This window comes from Agelaius tricolor, unplaced genomic scaffold (assembly GCF_023055355.1).
Source record: "Agelaius tricolor isolate 1412-34295 unplaced genomic scaffold, bAgeTri1.0.p SCAF_17, whole genome shotgun sequence".
Lineage (NCBI taxonomy): Eukaryota > Metazoa > Chordata > Aves > Passeriformes > Icteridae > Agelaius > Agelaius tricolor.
The window spans coordinates 17,502,617-17,530,000 of NW_027269277.1; the positions used below are offsets into that span (position 1 = coordinate 17,502,617).

A 27,384-nucleotide genomic window follows, 5' to 3' on the forward strand; every position below is an offset into this window, starting at 1 on the left:
CTGAACCCTGAGGGCCACGTTTGTCTTCTGGCTCTGCTGCTCCTGAACAGGATTAAAAATTGAGTTCCAGCTTTTTGCTGCAGTTTTCCTGTCATTTAAAGGCTTGGTGAGACTGATCCAGCCACAAGTTTTGTCTCATAGAACTCCCAAGTTCTGTGTGTGTAGAATTTCCACAGGCAGTGCTGCTCCCACCCCCAGTTCCCACCCAATTTGCACCTCTGCTGCAACAGGAATCTTCTTGATTCAGGAGCCCTGAGCAAGACAACCAGGGCTGTTTCACTATTTGAGAATAATGTTTGCAGAGCAAAATTCCCAGAGTTGTATCTCTTATAGCAGCCAAAGACCAAAAATGCACGTGGCTGCTCAGGAGGACCCTGAGATTTGGAAGCACTGGGAATGGCTGTGGCTGGAGTGATGCCAAGTGAGCCTAGAAATGAAGGACACTCCCTGGGGGTTTAGTTGGGTTTATTTTGCTCTTGCAGGCGGCCACAGACAGGCTGGAGAAGAATAAATAGGTTAAAGCAGAGTGTGGCAATGACAGAGCCCCAACATGGAGATGCTTGACCGTGTAACCAGAGTGCTTTGTCACTGTGCCTGATCCCTGTTCAGGTCAGCACTAACCTAAGCTGTTGGCCAAAAAGCTTTTTAAACATGCCCTCGACCAACTCAATAGTAATAAAATGTAAAAAAACCTCTTGTAATGCCATAGAGTCATATCCAGTTGTTCCAAGACTGTCAGTCTGTCCCAAAGTACTTCTGTCCAAAGTGTGTTGGTGCAACAGGATGCACTTCTGTAGTTAAAATGGTGATTTCTGGGAATTCCTGGATGATGGATTTGGCACCTTGGAAGAGACAGCAAAGGCAACAATGACTACAGTGCTTCAGCCCATGTCAAATCCTGATCAGCAAAAGTAAGTCAGGCTCTGTGCTTGTCTCCTCTTCCTGCTCCTGCCTTAGCTAACCATCTATGAGGGAAACTGCCTGACTTCAGGGGATTGCTGTTTTGGGGTTTTCTTTGGAATTGCCTTTCCCATACACCCATACTCCCAATTAAAGTGGTTACAGGCTGCTCTGCAGCTCAGCTGAGTTTTTTGATAGCAACTTCTGCCAGGGCCAGTTTCTAAGACAACACACAAGATCCTCTTTCCTCCCAGAGAAGCCAATGTTCCTCATTTAGATCCCCTTTTACCTTTAACCTGCAGCCAGGCCAGTTCTGTAGCTCCATTCAGCTCCCACTCCTGGTGCTGCTCTGGTTCTGGAGCAGCCCCCACATTCCATGGTCCAGAGCAGCAGCTGGCCTGGCACTGCTCTGTGAGCCATGGACTGGCAGTGCTGCAGACTCCTGCTTTTAGGAACACTCTCCCATTTGCAGTTTTGCCACTCAGTCCCCTCCTCACTGCCCACCCCAAACATGGCGCTGTCTATGCTCAGTCTTAAAATTCAGCCAAAAAAACCCCAAACCTGCTCTGAGCAAAGCGCTGCTGCCATGGCAGAGGCACAGCTGTGCCCTGCCTGTCCCCTGTGTGACTGATGGCACTGTCCCCACAGCCAGAGCTGTGCTCACTCCTGTGCCCCCACTCACCGTGAGGTGTGGAGAAGAGGCTGAGCAGGATGATGACGCTGGGCTGGACCCCGTGTTCCACCAGCACCTTGACAGCCTCGATGACTGTGTTCCCAGTACCTGGGAGGCAAACAGGAGGACAGGGTTTAGGGGCAGTGCCCTGGCTGATGAACTTGTCCTAAGCTGTCTGAGAATACCTGTGGTACTGCTGGTGTGACTGAATGGTGACTCTGGCCTTTCCCATGGGAAAGGCATCACCTCTGCATGTACTCCTTGTTCTCCTAATTGTCAGAGTGGATAAGTAACCTCATCCCAACAAACTCCTTATTATATGAATCTAGAAATGTCTCATAACAGAATAAGAAAAATACTGGTTGAGTCTTTTCCCAAGGTAAATTTCATATAATTAAATTTATATCCAATCTTAATCTCAGCCTTTCTCCCAAAAGCAGCCGTGCCCAAACGATTGCTCTGCATTCACACTGGTGCAGCTGAGAAATGTGTGTCCTGGCACAGCCTGATCAGTTCCCTGCTCTGTCCCCTGTGTCCTGGCACAACCTGATCAGTTCCCTGCTCTGTCCCCTGTATCCTGGCACAGCCTGATCAGTTCCCTGCTCTGTCCCCTGTGTCCTGACACAGCCTGATCAGTTCCCTGCTCTGTCCCCTGTGTCCTGACACAGCCTGATCAGTTCCCTCCTCTGTCACCTGTGTCCTGGCACAGTCTGATCAGTTCCCTCCTCTGTCACCTGTGTCCTGGCACAGTCTGATCAGTTCCCTGCTCTGTCACCTGTGTCCTGGCACAGCCTGATCAGTTCCTGCTCTGTCACCTGTGTCCTGGCACAGCCTGATCAGTTCCTGCTCTGTCCCCTGTGTCCTGGCACAGCCTGATCAATTCCCTGCTCTGTCCCCTGTGTCCTGGCACAGCCTGATCAGTTCCTGCTCTGTCCCCTGTGTCCTGACACAGCCTGATCAATTCCCTGCTCTGTCCCCTGTGTCCTGGCACAGCCTGATCAGTTCCTGCTCTGTCCCCTGTGTCCTGGCACAGCCTGATCAGTTCCCTGCTCTGCCCCCTAAACCAAGCAGAAACCCCAAGCAGAGCCCCAGTGAGGACATTTTCAGTCGGTGCCAGCTCAGAGGAGCCTGGCTGTGGGTGCTGGGCACTCACTCAGGATGGGGTACATGAGCAGCACTTTCCTCCTGTAGATGTCGGGGGGGAACTTGGCGTAGTACACCTTGGCTCGCTGCGTCTCCTCATCGCTCTGGATCAGGATTTTCCCGATGCGGATGGAGCGGCAGCAATCCCGCAGGCCCTGCTCCATCGCCTCCCCTGCAGGGCAGCACAGACACAGCAGCACATGGTGACACTGGCCAAGGGGCTGCAGGGACAGGGACAGGCCCGAAGGAGCAGCCCCCAAAGGAACAGTCCCAAAGGGACAGTCCCCAAAATTAGAGTCCCAAAGGAACAGTCCCCAGATGGATAGTCCCAAATGGACAGTCCCCAAATGGACAGTCTGCAAAGGAAGATTCCCAAACAGACAGCCCCCAAAGGAACAGTCCCCAGAGAGACAGTCCCAAAGGAACAGTCCCCAAAAGGATAGTTCCAAATGGACAGTCCCAAAGGAACAGTCCCAAATGGACAGTCTCCAAATGGACAGTCCCCAGAGGGACAGTCCCCAAAGGGATAGTTCCAAATGGACAGTCCCAAAGGAACAGTCCCAAAGAACAGTCCCCAGAGGGACAGTCCCCAAGAGGATAGTTCCAAATGGACAGTCCCCAGAGGGACAGTGCCACCCCTGTGCTGGTGGACAGTTCTAAGCATTAAAACACCTGAACTCTTCCCCTTTTCCCCTGTTTACAGCAAACTGAGTCTCCTCGGTGTTCCCGAGCCCTGGGTTTGGTGCTCCCAGCTGTGCTGAGCTCTCACAGGACAGAGCTGGAAAGGTCAGGAGGGGCAGGTGGGGTTTGGGGACACCCTGGTGACAGAGGGTGGGGCAGAGGGTGGGGCCAGAGCTGCTTTGCCAGCACAGGTGCCAAGGTTTGCCCAGCACCGGGCACTGACAGGAGCGTGGCTGGGGTGGGGCCCTGGCTCTGGGCACAAGAGGGAAACAGGGGAGGGCACTTGGCCCCTCCCAGGGAGCAGTGCCAGGGAAGGGGGCACAGGAGAGCTGTGCCAGCCACTTGGCTCCCTAAAGGGTAATGGGAGATAGTCCTGGACATTCTCTTATCAAGGATACCTAAGAAAGAATTTGGGTAAACCTCTTGTTGCACATCTTTGAGAGGAAGTTGCTTCCAGGTTTCCAAAGCATTTAAAGTGTGTCCTTCAGCAGCACCTACCACTTCTCATGATGCTGACCCCGCAGTTTCCCTTCTCGAATCGGACTCCTTCATACTTGTGTCCTGTGAGGAAAGAAACCAGAGCTCAGTGGCTGCTCCCTTCTGCCCTCTCTGACAGAGAGGAGATGGTCCTGGTCTGTCACTGGCTGATGGGAACAGATGTGACACCAATCTCAAAGGTGAAGGGGCTGCTGTTTGATGTAAAAATGAGCACAGGTAAGGGACGGTGCTCCTGGGTGTGTGTGTGAACTCTTGCTTCTACAGCTGACAGTTTGCAATTCATCATTTCTCTAAGTGTAAATAAAGCCACACCAATGCTTTCCTGCAGAGTGGGAGTGTCACCCTGCAGGAATGCAAGGGGAGCTCTCAGGGGGAACAGGACTCAGCTGGTGCACATCTCACAGGGGTGCTGTGGGTCACACCATGGAGATGAGCACTCAGCAGCTGCCTGAGTGCTGCACACCTGAGGATCTGTAACCTTACAGGAGGAGCCACAACTCCTGCAATGCTTTTCTCTAGTGCCACTTTGCATTTCCTGCTCATCCTCACTCCCAGCTGGCCCCAGTTGCAGGGCCTGATTTAGGCTGGCAAAGCAAAGCTGTTTGTGCCAAGCACTTTTTCCTTGATGGGCATGTGAAATGTCACAGTTTTAGTTCAAGGCTGTGGTGTGGGCAGGTGAACTGATCTTGCACATTTCCATCATGGTCTTGCAAGATCACTGTAATCCTCAGTGAAATGACAGTGCTGACTGTTTTGCTCAGTTGTGTTCTTGTGTGCCTTGTAGCTTTCTAAACCAGCAGGGACAGTCACTGCCCTCCTCACAGCTCCCCAGGGAAGTGTTCGTGGCACCAATAATCTAAGATACACCAAGTCTGTCAAAGACCATCTGGATTTTGCAGGGTTCAGTTTTAGGCTGTTCTCTGAGCAGGGAATTGGACTCAATGATCCTCTGAGTCCCTTCCAGCTCAGGATATTCTGTAACTCTTGGAACAATTCTTTGGATTTTGATACCAGTTCCACCTCCAGTCCTACCCAGGCCAGGGTGCCTTCCCACATACCTGTAGGAGTGGTCACAGTACATTCTGTGTAGGGCAGTTGGTTCAGTCCCTCTTCAACCACGAGTCTGATCTGTGGAACCAGGGAGATGGGTCAGCTTAGAGGGATTGAGATCTCTGGAGATAAGGCACTACATGGCAGCAGGAGTTACAAGGACTGGCTGAGGCCAAAGGGTCTAAAAGGGTCTCTTTAACAGCAATTAGGGACTGAATTTAGAGACTTTTTGGGGGTGAGGCCTATGTTTTGGCATTGCAGAACAAAACTGGGAGAAGAGAGGGGTTCATAAGCAATCATAAAACTGATTTAATTTACATCTGGTCAGCAGAGGCTGCACAGACAAAGTATTCTCAACAGATGAGTGAGGCACCACTGTAACTCCATCTGCTGACAGGAAATCCTGGTGAGGGAAAGGTGCAGTTCCCCCTCAGCCAGGCTCTATTTTCACATCCCTGTTTCTAGGACTAAACTGCAGCTGGGCTGCCAGAAGAGCCCCAGAAGCTGCAGCAATGCACACACACCACCAGTGCCCAAAGGCAAGTCAGAACCTCTTCATCACCTCCATCTCCCAGCCCCTGCCAGCTCTGGTTGCCAGGTGGTGCTGCCAGTCCCTGCACTTTGGCTGGTCCAGGTGGAGGGGCAGCTCATGAGCCCCCAGCCCTCCCCTGGTGCTGCCCTGCAAAGCACCAAACATCCCCTGCAGCCACAATGAGGGACCTGGAGGGTGCTCTGGGGATTAAAGATTGAGAATTCTCTCTGTTCATGAGCCAAAGATTCACAGCCCAGAACTGCTCAAGGAAAGCTCCTGCCAAGCAAGAGCTTGAACTAAAAAATCACTGATAATTCAAAATGCACTGTGGGATGGAGAGTGAGGCAATGCTCCTGGGATGGAGCAGGTGTTTTACTGCTTTACTGCTCACCCCAGGCAGTTCTTATTGCAGAGGGCAGCCTGGAAGGTTTTCCTGTCCTTCCATTCTGCCCCAGTTCCTGGCACACAAGCAGCCTCTGCTAGAAATGGTCCCTTACATTTATAATCTCTCTTTCAAGGTATTTTTAGTCATTTTAGTACAATTTTTTCTTCCTAGAGCTGTGTTTGTGGCAGCCATACTCAGAGGTTGTGGTCAGTTTCTGGGACATTTGTACCCAATTTTATTTTATGTTTTTGAACTTAGTTCACCAAAAAAAAAAACAAAAACCCACAACCCAAAAAAACAAAAAAGCCAACCTAAAAGCCTTTTTCATCTTGCTGTAGTGCTGACATTGCTCCACATAATCTGCCAAAAGTTTGAAGTAATCCAGTAAAGGTCTTATGGTCCAATAATCTCTGTGATCTCCCTACACTTATCAGTGTTTTACACAGAGGCTGGAAGGATTCTTTGTAAACTTGTCAGTGTTGATAAAACATTTCTTTTCGCACTGTGCTTCCTGCCACCTCCACACTCAGGGATTCATTTCCTCCTCTTTTCTCTCCTGCCCCAGAACCAGCTGCTCCTCTCCCAGAGAGGTGGCTGCCATTGCTCAGAAGATCAAACCAGTGTTACTACAGCCCCTCGTGAAACAGGAAGGTAGAAAGGTCCCAGGGTAGAAAATCCCCCAGCCCATTATGTGTGGCTTTCTGGGAAGCTCAAGAGGAGGCAGAACATCCTCTGCATCTGCACAGCTCTTGGCAGCTCATTTGGAATGCTCACCCCCCAAAGAGGCAGGAGGGCAGAAAGGTGAGGGGACCTGGTCAGTGTTACCAGGAGCTGCTGGTAGGGCTGAGAAATGAATTCATGGCTCCACCTCAGGCCTCCAGTCACCCCCAGAATGTGCCTCCTGCCCCAAAGCTGTGACAGCAGCTCAGTGCCTGCAGTGTGGCTGTGGGATCAGGGGAGCTCCTGCCCCAGAGGAGCTCTGTGCCCTTCCACCACCTGCCCCGAGCTCCAGCTGTGCCCAGTTCCAGCACCAGCAGCCATAAGGGCTGATTTTCATCTCCATGCCAGGAGCTGCTTCTCCTCCTTCACAAACACCACCCAGGTTTGTCCTGGTCCTTCCTCCTCATGACTTTAACCCCACTTCTTTCAGCTTCAGGATCACAGCCCTGGCAGTGGCATTCAGACACGCCCTGCCAACCTCCACCACCCATTAACTCCTTTTTCTCACAAGTATCTTCAAACATTTCCTTTGTGTCATCCCCTTATGTGTGAAACAAACTGCCAGAAGAAAAAACTGCACCCCCAGAAATGCATCACCTTTAGAATCCCTCCTTAAGGCCTCTCCCTCTGGTGACCTCAGGAGACACTGCCCCAACAGCTGCCAAGGCACCTCAACCTCATTCTCCTCATTCTCCTTCCCAAGTTTAACTCCATTCTCATTTCCTCACTTCAACAATGTGCATTTTCTTCCCCTATAACCCCACACTTTTCTTCAGGCATTGCCTCTTGCCATTAAACTCTGTTTGCTCTCTGGGTGGAAAACATGGCAAGTCATAACTGTTTGCACCTTGCCAAGTTTAGTAGAGAGCAAATTCCACATGAAATTAGAACTGTTCTTTGTCACACCTAGGAAAATATTCAGAAAATGAGAGTCCTACATATTCTTTTGTGCAAAATTCCTCCCACAAAATGGAGAACAGAGGAGCAGGTTCTGTGGCAAGGAGCTGCAGAGGCTCTCTGGCTGTGCTGGCCAGACCATAGAGGACACTGCTGCAAGGACCTGAACTCATGCCTGGATCTGCAGCTTCCAGCAATGAGAGGGGAAAAACAACCAGTGTTTGCCTCAGAACAGGGCAGGACACCCAAGAAAGGTGAGAAAGTAGATGGAGAAAGGTCCTTCACACTAACAGTAAGGTACTGGAATGCAGGAAACACATCCTCAGGAAGGGGAAAGCAGGGGGAAAGTGGAAAGCCATGAAGATAACCAGCACTGCAGTCACTGCCCTGGCCTGTGGTCATATCTAAACCTGAGCAAGCCTGGATTAAGCTTGGGCTCATCACAAGCCTGCTGTGGCTGTAACTGTGACTGGTCTCTGGACTATGCTGGAAGGGGAAAACACCTCCCTGTGTTAATGAGAGTGGATTTGCAAAAAGCAAACACCCTTGTGGACACAAGTAAGTGTGTGTAGTAGCAAGTGCTGGGGTTTTCTTGAAGCTTGTAATTTAAATGAGATAAAGGCTACACTCCCAGCAGTCTTTGTTCTGACTTACTAAAACATGTGAAAACTTCAAACTGCTTTGTCCCTGCCAGTAACCACCATATGGCTAAAGACAAATCCTCCATGTGGATGCACCCAGAGCAAATAATCTAATATACACCAAGTGCCAGGAGGCACTGCAGCATGCAGGCAACTGCTAACATCTAGGCTGTAAGAAATTGTACTGCTTTGTTCACAAGATCAAAAGTGCTGCTTCAAACTAAAACTCAATTATCTGCAACCTCTGTGCATCTGTTTTTGAACAGAATTTTCTTATTACTGCAGGTCTCTGTCCTCAAGTAGCTGTGTCTGGTAACACCATGGTTTCTGGAACCTGTTGAGATGAAACAGTCAACAGAAGTCCCTATACAGAGAGTTGCAGTCACACAGCAATTTCCTTTGGGTATAGAAAAGTTGCTGTCACACCACCATTGCTCTGTCCTGGAAGAGCCATTTCATGGAAGAGTTACAGTACAATATCAAGAAGGAGAAATGCTTCACCTACCAGACGATCAGCAGAAAATACGAAGTCTCCTCTACTGGATTTCCTGGAAAAGGTAATAATTTACATTTTAAATTGGGGAATAACTTTAAGAACATTGCTTAAACACAACATGAAATACTGTATTCCAAGGCAGTTCAGAGAAAAGTCTCCTCTCATATACTGAATTTATGCCAGAGGTTTCCTGGCTGGTGGCAGAGATGCAGTGACCCAGCACTGGGCTTTGGCTCTGTACCAGCAGCAATCAAACACAAGAGGATGGATGATGTTCTCTGGGTTTCCCATGGTACTGCTGCTCCAGCTCAGTTCCCAAACACCTCCTGAGCTCAGATATTCCTGCACTCCCTGCAGCTCTGAGCAAGTGAGCTTTGCTTGCCTGTCCTCCAGTCAGACAGAAACTGGGGGGCAATGATCATGCAGGTCCTTAACCCAGGGCTGACAACACACCTGATAAGCAGGAGACACATCCTGTCTTATCTAGAACTCACTGAGTGATTAGAGCAGTGAATGTGAGGTTAAACTGGGCAGGGATTAATGAGCATTCCCATGAAAACACCTCTCTGCCTCTTATTAGTTTGGGTACAACCTTTTGCTGTGTGCCTGTGTGGCTTTTGGCCCCTTGAGAAGGCAAAATGAAAGGTTAAAAGCCTGAATTTTAAAAGCAGCTTTAACACCTTGCTTCCCATGCCAAGAGCAACTCCCACTACACCAGAATAGGAGACACTTCTGATCAAGGAGCCAGCACTCAGGACAGGGGCTTTGAAAACCCTCAGACACAGCACCAACATGGTAAGAGGTACTTTTAACTGAAATGTTCTATTAATCCCTCTCATGTTTTCAAGCCCTAATACTCTGCATGTCTCCTTAAATACCATTTTGTATTTAATCCCCAAGATTGTGAGCCACCTCATGCTTACATGAATGAAAGTCAAAAGGTTTGCCTGCTCATTGCCTAGGAACCAGTCACTTATTCCCACTTAAAAAGAGGTTTTAAAAGAGCAGTAACTTAATCTAGTTCATTCCTTGCACTAATAACACACTGTTAAAATACTGTTTGCCTTTTTTCCCCCTTCTTTCTGGTACTGACAGGATATTCCTAACTTTCTGCTATTTTGACATTAATTAGACAGGCAATGCTCAAAAAGACCCCGAAACTGGGGAAAAAAAACCCAACCCCAAATCTGTGCAATTATATGACCTGATTTTATTAAGGTTTTTGGAAAGTTTCATACTTCTATCTGTGGTGTAGATAAGTATTTTTAAAAGAGGGAAGTAGCAAAGTGGCATATCTAGGTTCTTCCAGACTGGCATTTCAGAAAATTGAGCTGAATTTCACAAATAGGTGTAAGACAGACCCAACAATGTCCAGACCACAGCTTTGACTGCAAAGTGCCAACGTGTTCTGAGTGAATACTCTGAGATATTGATGCAGATTATGAGGCTTTGAACCAACTCCTCTGTCCTTGCAGACACAAATGTTCCTCTGCACAGTTCACTGAACACCCTTCATTGGTCACACCTGCTTTTTGAGAAGGGGAGGGCAACAAAAAATGACAGTGCATACAAATAACATTAATGCAGAAAATGTCAGACCTTGTGTACAGGGGCAGCTGGAAAGCTGAGACCACATCTCAAACCCCACATCCTGTCAGAATTGCCAGGGGGCAGGAAAAAAAAGGGGCTTATGTGAAAACACTGTAACTGTTCTTCCTAAATACCAGCTAGAAATACATAAAGCAACAATTCATGTCAGGCTAGAAACTGTTTCAGCTGCTTCATCAAGTAACAAGACAACATCTAAAAATATGAGGCATTAAAACCTAACTTGTAGCAGGAACATTGTGTTACACAATAAAAATAAGTTTCACTTTGTTTCTGAAGGCAGGGGAGCGTGGCTGATATCACAGTGTCTGTCTTGGGAGGTGGGAAGAAATGGGTTTTTGGGGACTGTGCTGTAATATAAAGTAGCTGCAGGGTTTCTTGCTGCTTTAGCACTTGGTGCTAGTGACAAACACTGCCAGGTCTGCAGGTTTTGGGGCTTCAGTAATTCCTGTTTCTCTCATTTCCTCACAGAACCTGTGGAGAGACACCCAGGGTGAGGGCCAGGCTGGAAAAAAGCCACTTCCCTAGAGAGGATTTGTAGAAGGTTTTTTAAGAAAACTGAAGGCACTGGATGAGCTGCTGGCACTCAGGGGGATGAGGCACCTGGGAACAGATCCATGTTCTACCTGCAGCACTTCAGCACTTAATGGACTGCAATCTTTAATTATTTCCATGCTGGGGCTGGGATGCAGAGGGATCCCACCCTCCCTGCCTGCAGCACAGTGAGTTACACACTCCTGAACCCCCTGCTCTGTGCAGCAGCCAACATCTGCAGCCACTCTGCCATCTGCATTTCTATGTTATGACTCTGCTCCTTAGGAACAAGAAGCTTTAGGAGAATGTCACAGAATGATCTCACCCAACAGGAACCTTAAAGTACCTGGATTTAAATTGTAGCTTCTGTTAAATCCTGAGTTAAAATGACACTGCCAGCCTGAACTAATGAATTTTTTTCTATATGAACACATCACTGCACTATTCATTTCAGCTTCCAGATCCCTGGTTCACATCTGAGGCTAGAAATCACCTTGAGATCATTCCCTCCTTGTAAAGAGACTGTGACTGTTCTAGAATGTTCAGTACTGCAGGGCATCAGCTCACATCCCATCAGAGCACTCCAGGTCCATATCCCACTCAGCATGAAAGGCACCCATTAAGCACTTGCTGAGCAGAAGAGGACAAGGCTGAGGGAAAATGAGGAAACCAGGCACAGTGAAGTTGAGGTGATCCATCCATCTCCCTGACTCTGGCACACAGACCAGGCTCTTGTTAATTTTAAGGAAGCAAAAGTGCCATTGCAGTCTGCCAGGAGGACATCCCTGTCCCAGCCAGCACCTCTGAATCCCATGGGACACCATCACCAGCCACATGAAGGTGGGTTTTTCTTTACAGTAATACCAATTGAAAGGCCATGATTCCTTTCTCTGAATCCTCTCAGGAACAAGGAAAGAGCTTTGCACTTCTCTGAGCAGCTCATGCTATGGACAAAACAGAGTCCTAAAAGCCTTCTGCACCTGGCTGACCAGACCTGAGCTCCATCCCAGCTCACTGGGATCATCTATCTGAGTATTTACCCCTTCCTCACTTACAGTAATAGTCCCAAATTGACTGGGTTTTTTCCCTACTTTTGTTGAATTTCTCACTCCCCAGGAGCTTGCCTTTTAATGTCTGCCATTTTCAGGTATTCCTGTATTTGGAACATCCATCCTCTGCAGCATTGAAGATTCTAAATATTCTCCTTAAGTTAAGGTGTTACCTGTTCTTTTTTAATCCAGAAAGTCTAAGTGACAGGGCTCTAGCTGCCTGTAGATGACAGCTTCTCCTTCTTCCCAAGTACTGTATGTCAAACACCTCTCTATCAGCTTAAATTGCATTTTTGACCAGTAGCTGCTCTGAGCCACATTGCTGCCAGTTCACAAACACAGTTCTGAGGAGGAGGAGTTTCTTTGAGTACCTGGTTTGAATGCTACAGTAGCTACAGAGTTGTCCTAGGGCAGACTGCAGCTGCCCAGGGAAAGGTTAATGAACAGTGCCTAAAAAATCCTTTTTTCCCTTCAGCATCTCTATGAATGACAGGTATGAAAACAGGCCAGTCCAAGGTCTCTTAATGAGATGCAGCTGAATTCCTGGGACAGGACACAAAAATAATATTTCCCTGCTGTCCTTACCTACAAACCCAACCTTTCTGAGCAGGCTGCTACCTGATTTTCCTCACTGGTTGGGAAGGGAGCTTGGAAGTGACAGTTCCATCCCCACTACCAGGGCAACATCACACTCAGAATAAAGTACAGCCTGCAATTGCTGCAGCTGCTCTGAGTAATTCACTGTTTACAAGTCCTATTCTAGACTTCCTCTTGCCAAACTCTTGTGCAATAAAGCAGATGTAATTCCAAAGAATGTCCTTCAAGTTAAAATTGCAGCTGCTGCTTTCTGGATAAGCTCACTGTAACCACAAACCTCTTAAATGTATTTGAAAGTGGTCAAAACCCATGTACAACAAAATAATAATAATAAAACCCCTGAGTAAAGTAATTACATTGCTAGTATTTGTCTAGACATCACAATTATATGGTTTTCACTAACCTCAAAATCTTTCAGAAGCTATCACCAAGCCTAGTTTGGGTTCCCTGTCTGTCTCTCCTTGCTTAGCCCACTCCAGCTTCCTTTTCTGCTCCACAGAGAAGCTGCCAGCTGGGTGTTCTCACCTGCACAGATCTTTTGGGTGGTCTTGCCACAAGTGCCCTCCTTACATCAAGACTGCACTGCCTCTGGTGTTCCTGCTGACAGGTTTTGTTTTTTCCCACAATGCTTTGAAAATTAAGGAAAAGCCTCCACAAACTAGTTTAAGGTAAGGAAGATCAGCTAAGTTAATAAAGTTAATGGAGGTACTGTCTTTGAGAAATGGTGATCAGTTTTGCATTAAAAAATTAATTATTGTCAGCTACAAAGTTGGGCCTCAAGAGTCAGAAAATAGCAAAACATGGACTATGCAGATGGACAGACGTGAAACACAGCATGGAACAGTGTCTCTGCAATGACTTATTGCAGGTGTCAGGAAGCCACAGGAAGAGAGGGTTTTATTCAGAACCTGATCACTCTATTAACAACTTGATTTCACACCTCTTTGCTGGTGGTTCTTGCAAACCAGTACTTTTTCATAAATAGATGGATGCTACTGAAGTTTGTCTTATGTTGTACGCTGTATTTAATACCTTCCACTACCACCTTCCCAGTGCTGAACAAGCTACAGACGTGATCAGTGGGAGGGAGGGATGTGTTCACCACCTGAGCTGTGTTGTGGAACATGGTGCTCACAGGTAGAGCCTGGGAAGGGCTCCCTGCCCCGTGCTGCCTGCAGGATGCGATCTCCAGAGAGCGGTAATGAGCCCCAGCCCGCCCGCGGCTCCCTAGGGTACAGCCAGGCTCCTTTCTCCAGGGATTTACACACACTGATTGTACTGCACGCTCCTTGTGCCGATGATGTGGCACGCAGGCTCTGAGCCGCCCGCAGGGCGGAGGTGAACAAACACCGCCATCACAGACCGTCCAAGTGTGTGAGGGGTTCAAAGCCCGGCCGAGCCGCTCGGTCTCCGGCAGCCCCGCGGCGGGGAGCGCAGGGAGCCCCCGGGAGCTCTGCGTGCCCTGCCCTCGGGCCCGCCTCACGCCAGACATGGCCGCGCCGCCAGCCCGGCCGCTCCAGCCGGCACACGCGGCACGGCAGCGCGTCCCGCCGGCCTTGGGCTCGGGCCTCGGCCCGCCGGGACCCCGCAGGCAGCGCCGGGCCGGGCAGCCGGCACCAGGGCCCGGCCGAGAGCCGCTCGGCGGGGCTGCGGCTCCCTGAAGAGGGAAGGATGGAGTGAGCGACAGGCGACGATCCCCCTCCGTCTCCCCGGCCCGCCGCGGCCCCTCCCCAGCCCTCACGGCCCGGCCCGGCCCGGCGCGGCCCGGCGCGCTCACTTGTCCCTGATGATGGTCTGCAGCTCCCGCAGTTGGTCGTTCATCGGCAGCAGCTTCAGCTGCGGCCCGATGGCCGGCGCGCCGCCCTCCCCGGCGGGGACCGGCGCCACCGCCACCACCCCGTTACTGCTGCTGCTGCTGCTGTCTGGGCTGGGGCAGCCGCTGTCCTCGCTGGGCTCGGCGAAGCGGATCAGCCGGGAGCCGCCGCTCGCCGTGGCCGTGGCGGCCGCCGGCGGCTCATCCTGCGGCCGCGGGCCGAGGCGCTGGTTCTGGCAGGGCATCGCCTCCATGCGCCGGGGCCGCGCCCCCGTGCGTGCCGCCGGGGCGGGGGAAGCGCGCCCGCCGCCCGCGCTCCATTGGCGGCCGGCGCCGCCGCTCAGCCCCGCGGCGGGAGCGCAGCGCGGGGGCGGGACCGGCACCGACCCTGCCCCGGCCCTGCCCCGGCCCGGCCCCGGCCCGGCCCCGGCCCTGCCCGCACTGCGCGCTCCGGACAGCCCCCAGGAGCTGAATAAAAGCATCCTTTGAGTCGCTGTTTTTAAATTGAGAAAGGAGGCCTATGGGGGTTAGAAAATGAACAAGGGGTTTTGACCCCTTTTTTTCTTTTCAGTAAATGTGTACAAATCATTGCCAGGACCTTAGACATCAATGCCAAACTTTCCAAGGGACACCCATGCAAACACTAGGACAGGGAAAGAACAGGACCTCTCTGCCAGAAATAATCTACAGTCTGAAATTCCTGGCTTCTTGCTTTGTGCATTTTGGGCATCTAACAGGAGGTGGAGTCCCAAAGGGCCCAGGAAACAGCTCCCAGGAAAATGCAGCCCCTCCACTGCCTGAGAGCAACAGAGCACCGAGAGTCACTAAAGCCCACGAGACTGACAGGAGATGAAAAAGGAACCGGATTTCATGACTTACTGTCCAATACTTAATGAAATACTTGAAGACTGTTGCAGCAATATACAAGCAATACAACAAAGAATAGGCTAAGAACAGTAGAAAGAATTTGTAGTTAGAAAATCCAATGCAGTTATTCACCCTGGAGGACAAAAGCAAAGTTGAAATCAGGATTGGTGCAGCACACGGTGGTTGTAACACAAAGAGCACGAAGCAGTTTTGGGGGCTTTGGAAGCCCTGGGTCACACAACCGAATTTGCCAACGAGCAGCTCCCCTTAGTGGCCGAAAGGGAACAGAACCCAGGGCTCCGCTTTTCCCTCCAACCCTTCCCGCGGGCCGAGGAGAAGCACAGCTCCGATTTTGGAATTGATTTAAGGTTGGTACCGCAGCTCAATGGGCCACAGAGGCAGCAGCTCGTTCCTCCTGTCTGCCTCTTGTCCGCCAAGGAATCTGAGCCGGGAGTTCTGTGCTACTTTATTCCTTTGCAAACCTCAGGAGCCACCTCAGCCCTGCCTGTTTGTTACACACAGCCCAACTCACTCCACAGCTGGCTGGAATTCTCCATGCACAGGACAACTCTAGAAAGGAACACGGGGATGTACAAAAAACCCCAGTGGGTGTTTGTGTCAGAACTCAGGTTTGGAAAATCCTCTCCAATTTTGATCAGCAGGAAGGTTCAGGTAGGGAAATGTTTGTGTCGTTTCTGAATTCTTAAATCTTCCTTTTTTTTTAAAAAAAAAGGAGGAATTTAAGAAATTTAGTGGCAGCAATTCTGAAAGGTGTAAAGCTCAATTATTCCATGCAGCTTTCTGCACAGACAGGCATATAGATGTGTAGCAGTATATATATATAAAGAAGGCTTTCTTTTCCAAAAAGTGCCTTTATAAAAGAGAAACTGATTGAGAAAAGGAAGGCAGGGGCTCACCCTCTCTCCTCCTCTTCCCTTCCCAGATCCTGGCATGCAATTCAAAAGCACCAGTGTGCTGTGGGAAATAACCCTGAGCCTGCAAACAGTGAGTCCTTACTGAGCCCAAAGCCATTCCTGCAGAAGAAAGCTGGAATCATGAGCTGCACACACTGAATTTCTCCTTTCCTCTCTGGCACACCTGTCCAGCCTTACAGCTTTGTCAGGAAACCATCCCAAGCCACCCAAAGCAGCAGTGCAGGCTGAGCCCCCAGCTGCAGACAGACTCCCCCTGCATCCCTGGCTGTCTGCATCCCCCCTGAGCTCTGTCTCAGAGCAGCTGCAGGAGCAGAGCTGATGTTCAGCCCACACCTTCTCTTTGCCCCCATGCTCCAGACATACCCAGGAGATGCCCGAGGCTGTCGCTGACCTTGAGGGGAAAGACAAATTTCCAACGTGCCTGACAGAGCTGCGGAAGGACCGAAGGTGAGGAGGGTCCCTGAGGGGTTTCCAGGCTTCTCCATTCCTTGACAGGCTCCTTGCTGCACCAAGCACCCCAAAGACACCCAACCCTGCCTCACAAGGCTAAAAACCTCCTTCTTCAAGTCAGGCAGTTCCAGCAGGGTCACAGCCTCTGAGGCTCCCCTGGCCCCATTAAACTGAGCTGCTCACGGGCTCTGAGCCCCCAAATCTGTCCCTGCCTATTCCTTCCTTTCTCCCACCTTCCTTCCAACATTTCAGCTTCAGATTGTAAATCTTCCTTTAAATTGTGCATTTCTCTTACCAGTTTCCATGGCCAAACCCCTCCTTGGTGGTGCCTTCTGAGCAGGAGGAAAGGAAAGCTCCCATTTGTGCCTGGGCCAAGGCAGCGCTCTGGGGACAGAAGGCTCTGTGTGCCCTCGTTCCCTTGGCAGGAACAGCAACCTCGGCCTCTTCAGGGGAGGTGACTGGATTAGCAGGGCACAAAGGGAAAAAAGGGAAGAAGAAAAGCAACCAGTAACAGCCAAAAAGTCTCAGGCATGGCCTGGTGTATTTGCAGTGAGCCAGAGCACAGGTTGGAACAAAACCTGGAGAAGGCAAAGGGATCAGGACATCACAGAGCCACAAACTGCTCTGGATTCACTGCAGCTTGGATCTTCTCACAGGCAGGAAATCCATGCCCTGGGCAAGGCTGGATGCCTTTGCTCTGTGCTGGGCTGATGTGCCCCTTCAGCTGTTTCTTCAGCACTTTAAGGGATGGAAACTCCACCACTGTCCAGGAGATTCCTTCCAATGCCTGACCACATTTTCAGTGAAAACAAATGGACATGTCGTTTTTGTAACACAATCAAACACATTTAAAATACAGCTCTTTTATGCTACATGTTTAATTGGCTGTGAGATATAATTCACACTGCATTTCCAAAGTGTGTGCAGCTGCTCAGTTCTTAAATGCAGGGTCTAAGGATTAATAGTTCATATTTTTCTAGAAATAAGTGCAACAGTTGCTAAATCCAAAAGAGCACTGTGCCTTTCAGCATGCATTCTACTTGCCAAAATTATTTTACACCTCTGGAAAAGGCCTTCTATGTGCCCTTAACCTTTTCCTCTTTTTCTGTTTTTATTTTCTTTGCATTACTTTGTTCTCATTAATTTTCCCTCTTGCTTCATATACTTCCTTGAAGCATTCCCCTCCTTGTGTTCATACCCTTCCAATACCATTGATTCTAAAAGATGTTTGAACATTGATGCTTTTCTTTTTCCTCTAGCCTGACTCCTGAATTGATTTGGATTCCCATAGCCCTGGGGGACTTTCTTTTAGGCTGATGCCTGCCTCAGCTGGAACTGCCAATGTTACCATACAGAACAGAGGTTTCAGTCTCCCTTTGGAACACTGATTATTTGGAATTCAGTGTTGATTCTTTCCATTTTATAGGAAAGATAGTAATTATAAATCTTACTTCCTAGAAGATATAAGTACTTATTGCAAGAAGTGAAATTCATTACAATCATATTAGGCACCTTTAATGAGAAAGAAGCTAAGAACTTCAAGAAACTCTAAATAAAATGTTTTTTCACCTCCACAAGATGGGTGTTGTACTTGTGTTGCTGAGCTGCTTCTGTAAACTTTTCTAGCCAAAAAACGAACATGTTCTCATTTAGAACACTGACCTTGGTCTCAAACCCTGGTGTGTTGTCTACACAGCTCCTGGAAAAAGGCCCAATTAGACACCTTTTAGGATTCTATTCACAAATCTCCTTTGTGGTGAGTTATTTCCATTACTGGAGTTTCTATTTCTTCAACTGAGCTGCTTCTGTCATCTTTCCAGAGTGCGAGGTCTGGAGCAGGCATTGATTTGTCTGTCTCCAAGGAGATCCTCTGCTTCCACAGCTAAATCTGCAGAGAAATAGATATTTATTTTGTGGTGAGCTACTTTAAACAGTGTAAGTTCATAAAACTCCTCTGTTGGCTTTCTGTGTCTCTATCATGAGCTCTGTTCCCCCTGGTTTAGTCACTCTGGGACAGAAGTTGTTACTTCTAAAGGAATGTGGGCTCTTTTCACCCTGTGTCTCTCAGGCTTTGAGCAGTGCCTTGTGCAGCTGTCAGTAATCTGGGATCACATAAATAAAGTGGTATCAAAAGGAGAAAGAGAAGATCAGAACTGGAAACAAGACTGAAATATTAGCAGGAGGAAATAAAGCCAGTAGTGTGGGAGAGTTATTAAAGAAGAAAGAACAGCTAAAGTAAAATTTGCAGGGAGAACACTCATATCAAATACATTACCTTTGGAAAAAATAAAATGGTACATTTTCTAACAATGACAAGGCTGAGATGATGGAGGGGTTGTGTGGTTTGACAATAAATGTTTGCTGAGGGATTTGTAAGTCTCCCTTAGAGGCATTGGAACTGTGAGATCCTGTGACACCACAGTGTATGCTGCTGTTATCCCTGTGCAGGATGTTCCATGTAGCCCATGTCCAAAGAGCCTGACATGGCCAAAACACTGGTTACATTTCACAGGGCTGAGAGCCTGTGCTGCGTGTTGGATTGGCCCAGAAAGCATTGCCTGTGCTCACAAACACTGCATGAAACCATTGCAGCATGTGGGGAAATTGCAGAAACATTTGAAATCACTCCAAAGATGCTGCCATGCTGGCCAGCCTGTCTGTCCAGGCCATCCCAGACAGAGCTGTGATTATCCTGTTTTGCCTGGTCCAACTTCCATGTAGAGCAGAGCATAGGGGAGGAAGGGGATGTATGGAAGCCAGAAGCCCAGAATTCCTGTTTATCCCTCTGAATGATGCCACGGGGGGCACTGTTCAGAGCCAGCTCTGCCAAATGCAATTATGATGAAGAATTAGATTAGTGCCAGGGAAATGTTGCCCCTGTCGTTTGAAGTGGATCCTGGTCAGGAGCAAAGTTGCGTATCAAAGTACAGACTAGAGAAATCCTGCCTCATTAAAAATCGACTTTAAGCCAATTGTCCTCTTCCTTTCTGTCTGTCTGTCTTTCTTCCCTGCAAATGAGCTTACAACTCTCCCTCAAGGCAAGAGCATCAGCAGTCAAGCTCTGGTAGCTTTGAAGAAATCTTTGTGTGATTAGAAATGCCACACAGAGTTACAGCCTTCTGACAGCTCTGCATGCCGATCACATGGGAGTATATAGGCCACTGGAAATGTAATCCATGGCATAGCTCTATCTTCCTAAGTGGGTGTTTAATTAGGAACTGTACTATTGCTGCATTATTCTGGCTCAAAGGAACTATGGCTGAGCTGTGTGGGCTGGAGGAGGCCTCTGAGGTAGCTCAGAACTTAACCCTGGGAAGGGTGTGCAATACAGGATTAGGTCTGTAAGGAGATGCATCATCCCACGTGCCATCCACACCTTCCCCTCTGGCCTGAGCTCCTCACGGTGCTGGAGCCAGGGCTTTTCTGCGCCCCAGGCAAGGAAACTGCCTGGGCAGCTGCTCTGTGGGGGACCCAAAATCCAGAGAGACTGTGAGCCAGCTCGAACACCTCTTTCTGTCTGCAGTGATGACAGTGTCCAGCTGCATCAGGACAAAGTGTGGGAGTGCTAGCAGCAGCTTGGAAGGAGCACCCTGCATGAAGTACTGACAGAGCTGCTGACCACCATGAACCATGCTTGCAACTGTGTAGTTTGTGCTGAGGACACCCATATTCCAAGAGTGCAGTGCCTCAAAGAGAAGGCTTTTATCTGCACAGTCAGAACAGAAAGGCTTCTGAGAAGGGCATGAAAGCCCTTCATTCATTCCCTTGTTCATTCTGGCTTAGAAGGGCCTGGTTAATTCCCAGATCGGCAGGGGTGTGCCTGTCCCCCTCAGGGCGCCATGGCAAGACTGAGAGCAGCCCCTTCCTGGATGCTGTTGTGGGACTGAGGGCAGTCCCTCTCACTGCGTGCTTTGGTAGGGATGTGGGCTACTCCTCTGGGAGGTGCCATGGTGGCACTCAGGGACACTTGAGACACCATAGCAGGGCCGAGGGCTGCTCATCTCTGAGCTCCATGATGGGCCAGAGGGCAGCCTCTCCGAGAGAGCAATGGCAGGACTCAGGGCTGCTCCTGTCCGTGTCCAGTGGTGGGGCTGAGGGCTGTCCCGCTTTGGGTGCCATGGTGGGGGCTGAGGGCTGTCCCGCTTTGGGCACCATGGTGTGGCTGAGGGCTGCCCCTCTTTGGGTGCCATGGTGGGGCTGAGGGCTGCCCCTCTTTGAGTGCCATGGTGGGGCTGAGGGCTGCCCCTCTTTGGGTGCCATGGTGTGGCTGAGGGCTGCCCCTCTTTGGGTGCCATGGTGGGGCTGAGGGCTGCCCCCTCAGGGCACCATGGTTCAGGATACCTCCTTTCGTGGCACCATGGGGAATGAGGGCAGTTCCTCTCAGGGTGCCATGGTAGGGTTGAGGGCTGCCCTTCTCAGGTGCCATGGTGTATCTGAGGGCAGCCCCTGTCAGGGTGCTATGGTGGTGCTCAAAGCTGCCCATCTTGGACCACCATGGGGCAGCCCCCCTCACAGAATACGAGGGGGAGGCCCAAGGCAGCCCCTCTCTGCCCACCACGGTGGCTCTGAGGGCAGCCGAACCCGGCTCCCGCCATAGCACCGCGAGCCACCTTCCCCTCAGGGCAGCCACACCCTCCCTGCCCCTCCCCTCCCCTCCCGCGGGTCCGCCACCGTCCCACAATCCCCTGCGCCCCGGCCCTCGCAAGATGGCGGTGCTGGGGGCACCGCGGGGCCTGGCGGCCGCAGCCTCCCGCAAGCGGCGGCTGCTGCTCGCCCTGGCCCTGCTGCGCCCGCCGCCCGCTGCCGCCGTCGCTTGCTTCGCCGGAGGAGCGGTGGGGAGCGGGCGGCGAGGCCCTCGAGCCGCCCCGGGAGGCGTACAGGTGTGTGGGGGCGCTGGGGCGGGCGGTGAGGGGCTGAGGGGGCAGAGGGGTGGGCGCTGAGGTGCTGAGAGGTGGGCGGTGAGGGGCTGAGGAGGCCCCGCTGCCCGCAGCGCTGTTCGCCGGCTCTGCGAGCACCGCCCGGTTCGTCCTTGCCTGGCCGGTACCGGTGCCCGCCGGGCCGGTATCGGTGCCCGCCGCGAGGGGTCCGGTGCTCCCGGGGGAGCGGGGACACTCGTGCGGAGGGGCCGGCATCGGTGCCGTGGGCTCCCTGTGGGGACAAGCATGAGAGCCTCAGTGTCTGTGAGCGGGTGCTGAATGCTGTGTAGGGACTGACTCGTGCTCGCGGCTGATTCCGCCGCTACGTGCGGGCAGGCAGTTGGGGTTGGAATCCCTTCTGTCAGCTATGGGACGCTGGAATATGTCCCAGTAGATTATTTTTTATTACAAGTAAAGTATTGAGTACTTTATCTCAAACTAAGTCCAGCTTTCAGTAATTCACGTGCGTTTTTCAAAGTGGCTTGAGGAAGTGTGTCCCAAAGACTGAGGGAATGAACTTTCATAAACTCAGCTTGTAATTGTGTTTGATAATAAACTTCTTTATCCTCTCAGATTGCTGCTGTTTATGAGTAACTTTTCTTTGTCACCCACCTTGATTAGTTTTTCCTGACAAGCAGAATCCTGTCAGGGACTACAGTCAACTTTATGGTACTGGATGAGATGAGCAGGACTGAAAGGGTAAATTTTGGAGGTTTTAATTTTGAAACTTGTGCAAGAGGCTTAGAGCTAAAGTCGATGCAGATCAAATATTTTCCCCATGTATTTGCATACATTAAAATACACCTGAATACTCAGTATTGTCTGGTGTTCCTGGAGACGAATTTCAGCTGTTAGGGAACAAACAGCAATGTTATCATGGTGATGAATAGAAGTATTAATTATATTCCTGCTTTCCTTTATTTCCATGTGAGAAATGCCAGTCCCTGCTGAGCAGTTTTAATTGCCACGTGTCACTAAATGTGGATTTGCTGAACTAGAAAGTTAATACTACATCTGTGGGATATATATGTGTGTGTTCCTCTCTTTGGCTTTTTAATTTCTAGGCATTTTGTGTTAGAAAGTGGTCAATGAATGCATTTTTTAATGATCTGGTAATGAATTTTCACTTTTGCATCAAGCTCTACTTGACTGAAAATTAGATTTCATGAAATGCAAGAGCATTTATTTTATTAAACAAAAACTCTATATCAGGAGACTCCAACTGAAGTGTTCTGGGATTTTTGGTTATAATGCCTTTCAGAATTTTGGGACATGGTTTTTCATGTCTAAATACAAATTTGCTGACAGAGGAAGATGTGTTTTCCTGACAGGAAGGACTCTCCCTGCTGTGGCACAGTTACAGCAGAGCTCCTCAATGCTGGGGTAAAACCCCACAGTTCTGCTTTAATTGATGGAATTACACAATTAACAGAGGTTTGTGGCACCAGAGCTGGATCAGTCAAGAGCTGTGCCTGTTGCAGCTCAAGCTGATGAACAGGACAGCCATAGCTTCACTCCTGAGGAAAAATGGCATTAAAGACAGGAAGAAGCTCTGGTAAAATGACTGTGAGAGCAAAGTTGAAACCATTCTTTTTCAAAAAGTTAATTCCAAAGACTTGGCTCTCATCCTTCCACTCTGCTTTGCACTCATGTGGTACTTGGTCTCCTCTTCATAGCTCCATGTCCATTGTAGGTTTTTTTTAAGCTTACAATTAATTGTAAGCCTAATTGTATTACAATATATGTATTTTCTATGGCACTTAGTACCATGAGAGTAGAGTGGAGTTGTTTGGGTGTTGTTGCAATACAGATTCAGATATTTTTCCCCCTCACACTTACATTTTTCAGTAGTTTTGATTACAGTCTTGCTTTTCTGAATACTAAGCCACCTAACATTTATATGCTGGAGAGGAAAAAAAAAATCTAAATTTATGGAGGGGAAAAACAGGTTTCAGGAGCTGGGATCAGGCCTCATTTTTTTATACTGAGATCAGCTTGAATTTCCATAACCACAGCTCCTTCAGTTCACCCTCCTGTGGCTGGAGCAGGCAGGGCTTCCTCATGTCAAAACTTGTGTTTGGAATTTAGGATCTCTGCTGAGTAGAGAGCTGGCACATGGGCTTGGTAAACTTTATGAGTAACTGAATAATTGCTGTTGGGTTTTTTCCTAGGAAACTTGTGGGGCTTTTTTTGTTGTTTGTTTGTTTAGGTTTTTGTAGAAGTTTGCCTATATTCAAAATAAAAGCAATGACAAATTCTGTTCAGTGTAAATATGGACATTAAATGAATCTAAAAATTAGTTAAATTAGCTAAATGGAAAGCAAATAGCTTTTGATTGGAAGGGTCAAACAGCCTTTAACTAAGGAATTACTTTGCTAGGAATCTTTATAAGCAGAGAAATACATTGAGAAGTTTCTTTGAGGGAGAACTTTGGCAGTTGTAGAAAGCAGGGCTGTGTAAATTATTGTAACTGTGACAGTACAAAATAGAGGCTTTTTCCTTCCATTATCTTGCCCTCCCAGCTGCTAGTGATAAAGAGCTTGTTCTTCTGCATAACTTAACATCCTTACTCTGGCAGGGGTTGCAAGAGAAGTTTCAGGTGTTTTTGTTACATTTATTCATATTTTACATTGTATTTATTTCTTTATTTTCACCTGGAGCTTGGTCTGTTCTGGAAAATGGCACTGGTGTTTATTGTCCAGACATTTCATGTGTCTGTGTGCATTGCTAAATTCTCTTCCCTGGCCTCTGAAGGTGCAGTTGGACAGTCCCTGCCAAACCTCCCTGGCAATGCCTGCTTTGGAAGGGGCTCTTTGAAATCCCCTGCATTTTCAAATCCCTTGAGAGAGGTGTTGCTGCTGAGCAGGGCAGCAACCCCACATGCCTGCCCATAAAAATGGAATCTGAAATGGCTGTGAGGAAGGATGCTCCATCCTGGGCCAGGCTGGGTGGGCTTGGAGCAGCACCTGTCCCGGGAGGTGTCCCTGCCCATGGCACTGGTGACACTGGATCAGCCTTGAGCTCCCTTCCTTGGCTCTGTACACACCCACCCCAGTGCCCAGAGCACCTGCACATTGGCCACTGGTAAATGGAGCTCCAGTTAAGTTTGTATTGTTCATTCTGGTGGCAGTTTAGCCTATCTTTAGACCAGAATATTTTCACCTTTTTCTCTCATTTTCCTCCACTCTTTCCTATGTATCTTTTCATTCTTGCCCTGTAAACTCAGCAAGATTAACTGTGGGACTTCAATGCTGCAGAAGAACTTGAATCCCACCTTCAGTTGTCTTTTCTGTTAGAGTTAGTTTCATAAAAATCCCCATGAGATGAGTGCAGCATGTCTGGAACACAATGTATCATATTCCAGAGAGAAGCTTCTAAGTGTGGGTTTGACCTTGCACAAATGTGTTTAATCCCTGTTGTTTGTTTGCATTTGTAGTATTTAAACTACTACCCACAGTCATGACACTTTAACAACATGACTTTTATGTGCAATCAGTCCTAGACATCTGTTTCATCCTTTAGAGTTTATAGAATCATATCCAAAAATACATTCAAAGAACATAATGGTGCAGAGTCAGGCATTCAGGAGTTAGGAAATGCCAGAATTTGAGTTCCCTGCATTATTTCTTAAATTCTGAAATAAGCAGGACTTGCTCCTGGTTTTTTAAAGCAATAACCTGCTTCTTTTATGTGTTGTGATTAGATTAAAGGATGGCTTCTCTTTGTAGCCTTAAAGCTCCTGGAGCCCTGGTGAGGGAGAGTGGAGTCCTCAGTGTTCCTGCAGGAGGTGTGGAGAGTGGCAAGGGAAGCTGCAGCCCCTCTCATTTGGGCACTTCTGCTCTCTGTGCTCTGATGGGCAGAGGAATTGCCACAATTACCATACAGAAATTGTTCACCTTGTTTAACTCTTGGTTTCTTTGCTCACATTTGTTTTTAGCAGGAGCTTGAGAGAGGATTGGAAGCTCCAGTCTTCCAGGCTGAAGACTGAAAATAAGAACGGGTTTTTCTGTGTATCTTGTGCAAAACCTTTAATGCTTTTGGTGACTTAACCCCATGACAGTTCATAGCTTCAGTCAAGAAATCAAGCTATTTATCTAATGCAGTAATTGAGACCAAATCTGCTGCTGGTTCAGTAGAAGTTGTTTCTGTGATGTTGTTTGCTTCATATTTCAGTCAGAAGTGAACTCTGGGAACTTTGAGGTCAAAAGAGATGGATTTTTAGTAAGACATTTCAGTGTATGTACATTTCTGTCCTGTATATACACTTCAGAAAACAGTAATTAGCTACTTCCAATCCTGCTGGAGCATATTTTTTCCATTCTATTTTCTGGTTATGGCACTGTCAACATTCCTGTGGAAAATGTTTTGCTGTAGATGGAATCCTCTGTGCTGACACAAAGTGCATCTGCAGGGAAGTGTTTTAGAAATGCAACTCCTCTGTTTCACCCAGGTATTGGAAATATCAGGATGGCTCACCCAGGCCAGCTAGCTCTACTAAATGCAAAATGTGTAATTATGATGTTCACTCTTTCTCTGTATATAATGTCATATAGTAGAAATATTTGGAATAGCAGGTCCATGTGATAACTTGTGGAGAAATGGTTTTCATTCTATTTGAAATGACTCATGAAATTATTACTTGAGATATGTGTCTTAGGAAGAAAAGGATGTTTAAGGCAAAGTATAAAATACACAATGGTGCTGCTCTTTGTCAAGGTTAAAATTACCTTTTTTATGATCAAGTCCCTTTTTTTTTTTTTCTTGTTTTACTGTTTGTCCTTTGCCATGGGCTGGTGAGCAGCTCTTGGCTCTGTTCTCTTGGTGTGATTGCTATAGAGTGAGGTTAATTCTGTCACAGGGCAGTGGAAATGGAGCACCGAGTGTCAGGGCTGATGTGCACCCCCAGCGCTGACCAGGAGAGGTCCCCGTGTTTTGCCATGGGGAGGCACTGCCAGCCACTCCCTCTGAGGAACTCAAACAAACAAATGCTCCTTTTCAACTCTTCTGGGCCTTTATAACATAAAAATGTGGATTGCTTGGCAAGGTAATGTGTGGGACATGGTGCAGCTGCTGCCAGCTGTGTATTTATTGCAGGTTGAGGTGCATTGCAGGCTCTGGGAATGTTGCATTTATTGTGTCCTGATAAGCAAGAACTTGCTCCACTTCTCACAGTGCCAGTGCTTGCCAGGCAAAGGCTGCAGCTTGGATTTGCCTTCTGGAGACAGGCATGGCATGAGCTGAGCTGAGAGCAGTGGGGAATGGCAGAAGCTGTAAGCAGAAAAATAACATTTCTTAATGAAAAACAGGACAAAAGACTATTTGAGAGAATTCAGAAGACAACCTGGGAGAAAATTAAATGAGAGGAAAGGGAAAGCTGGGCTTTTGTTGTACAGAAGAAACAAAGTCTGATGAGAGTGGGGATTCAGGGAAAGGAAATTCAGTTCATTGTTACTGAGCAGTTCTGATTTGTGAATGTAATTTATTTTACAGCTGCTCCCCACCAATTTTCTTTTTCTGTGGTCAGTTGTTAAAAAACAAAGCCATCTGCCTTCTTTTCATGTTGTGCTTGTTTACATGAACTAGATGAATATTCTCTGAATATGAAGTGCATGTTCTGCATGACTCTGTTTTCATTTCTTTTTTTTTTCTTTTTTCTTCCTGTTTTATTCTGTAGATTCCACCAATCTGCAGGCAAGGATCATGGCACAGTCTGGGAGGGAATTATTCAAGACCATTATTGGAGCATTCAGAGGTGGGTGTAAATTGTAAATTGTTGTTCTTCCAACTTGCAGGTCATGAGGAACTTAAGCCTTTGGAGCATCTTTCAGTTTAGACTGCTGTTACTTTATTCTTTTTTTTTAATTTCACAATTTACAGTTCTGAAGTTAAATGGCAACTTATGTTTCTGCCCCTAGAAATCTTTTTGAATCTCTGCAAACTAATGGTAACCCAATAACTTCAAAAAAGAGGTCTTAAAAGTGTGGGGTTTTGTGGTGATT

The 27,384-nt window shown here is 48.4% G+C and overlaps 2 protein-coding genes across 3 annotated transcripts in view; one reads left to right on the top strand and one right to left on the bottom strand.

The window, feature by feature from the left end:
• Positions 1 to 448: 448 nt before the first annotated feature.
• On the bottom strand, positions 449 to 16,902 carry UPRT (uracil phosphoribosyltransferase homolog). Of its 2 annotated transcripts, none has more exons than XM_071442730.1 (7): positions 16,765 to 16,902; positions 8,626 to 8,668; positions 4,954 to 5,023; positions 3,896 to 3,958; positions 2,727 to 2,888; positions 1,583 to 1,681; positions 449 to 842 (listed from the first exon to the last, which is right to left on the bottom strand). In XM_071442730.1, exons 1-7 carry the CDS (start codon positions 16,827 to 16,829, stop codon positions 736 to 738), a joined length of 609 nt encoding a protein of 202 aa, XP_071298831.1. In that variant the 5' UTR covers positions 16,830 to 16,902; the 3' UTR covers positions 449 to 735. The 2 variants fall into 2 exon arrangements, with proteins under 2 accessions (XP_071298831.1, XP_071298830.1); XM_071442729.1 differs by lacking the exon at positions 16,765 to 16,902 and adding an exon at positions 14,182 to 14,570.
• Positions 16,903 to 21,141: 4,239 nt separating this feature from the next.
• The window catches only part of ABCB7 (ATP binding cassette subfamily B member 7), a 38,520-nt gene continuing 32,277 nt past the window's right edge, over positions 21,142 to 27,384 (top strand). Inside the window, exons 1-2 of the mRNA XM_071442740.1 lie at positions 21,142 to 21,349; positions 27,060 to 27,137. Of these exons, the coding sequence (XP_071298841.1) occupies positions 21,176 to 21,349; positions 27,060 to 27,137 (252 nt within the window). The 5' untranslated portion in view covers positions 21,142 to 21,175. The remainder of the gene's footprint in view (positions 21,350 to 27,059; positions 27,138 to 27,384) is intronic.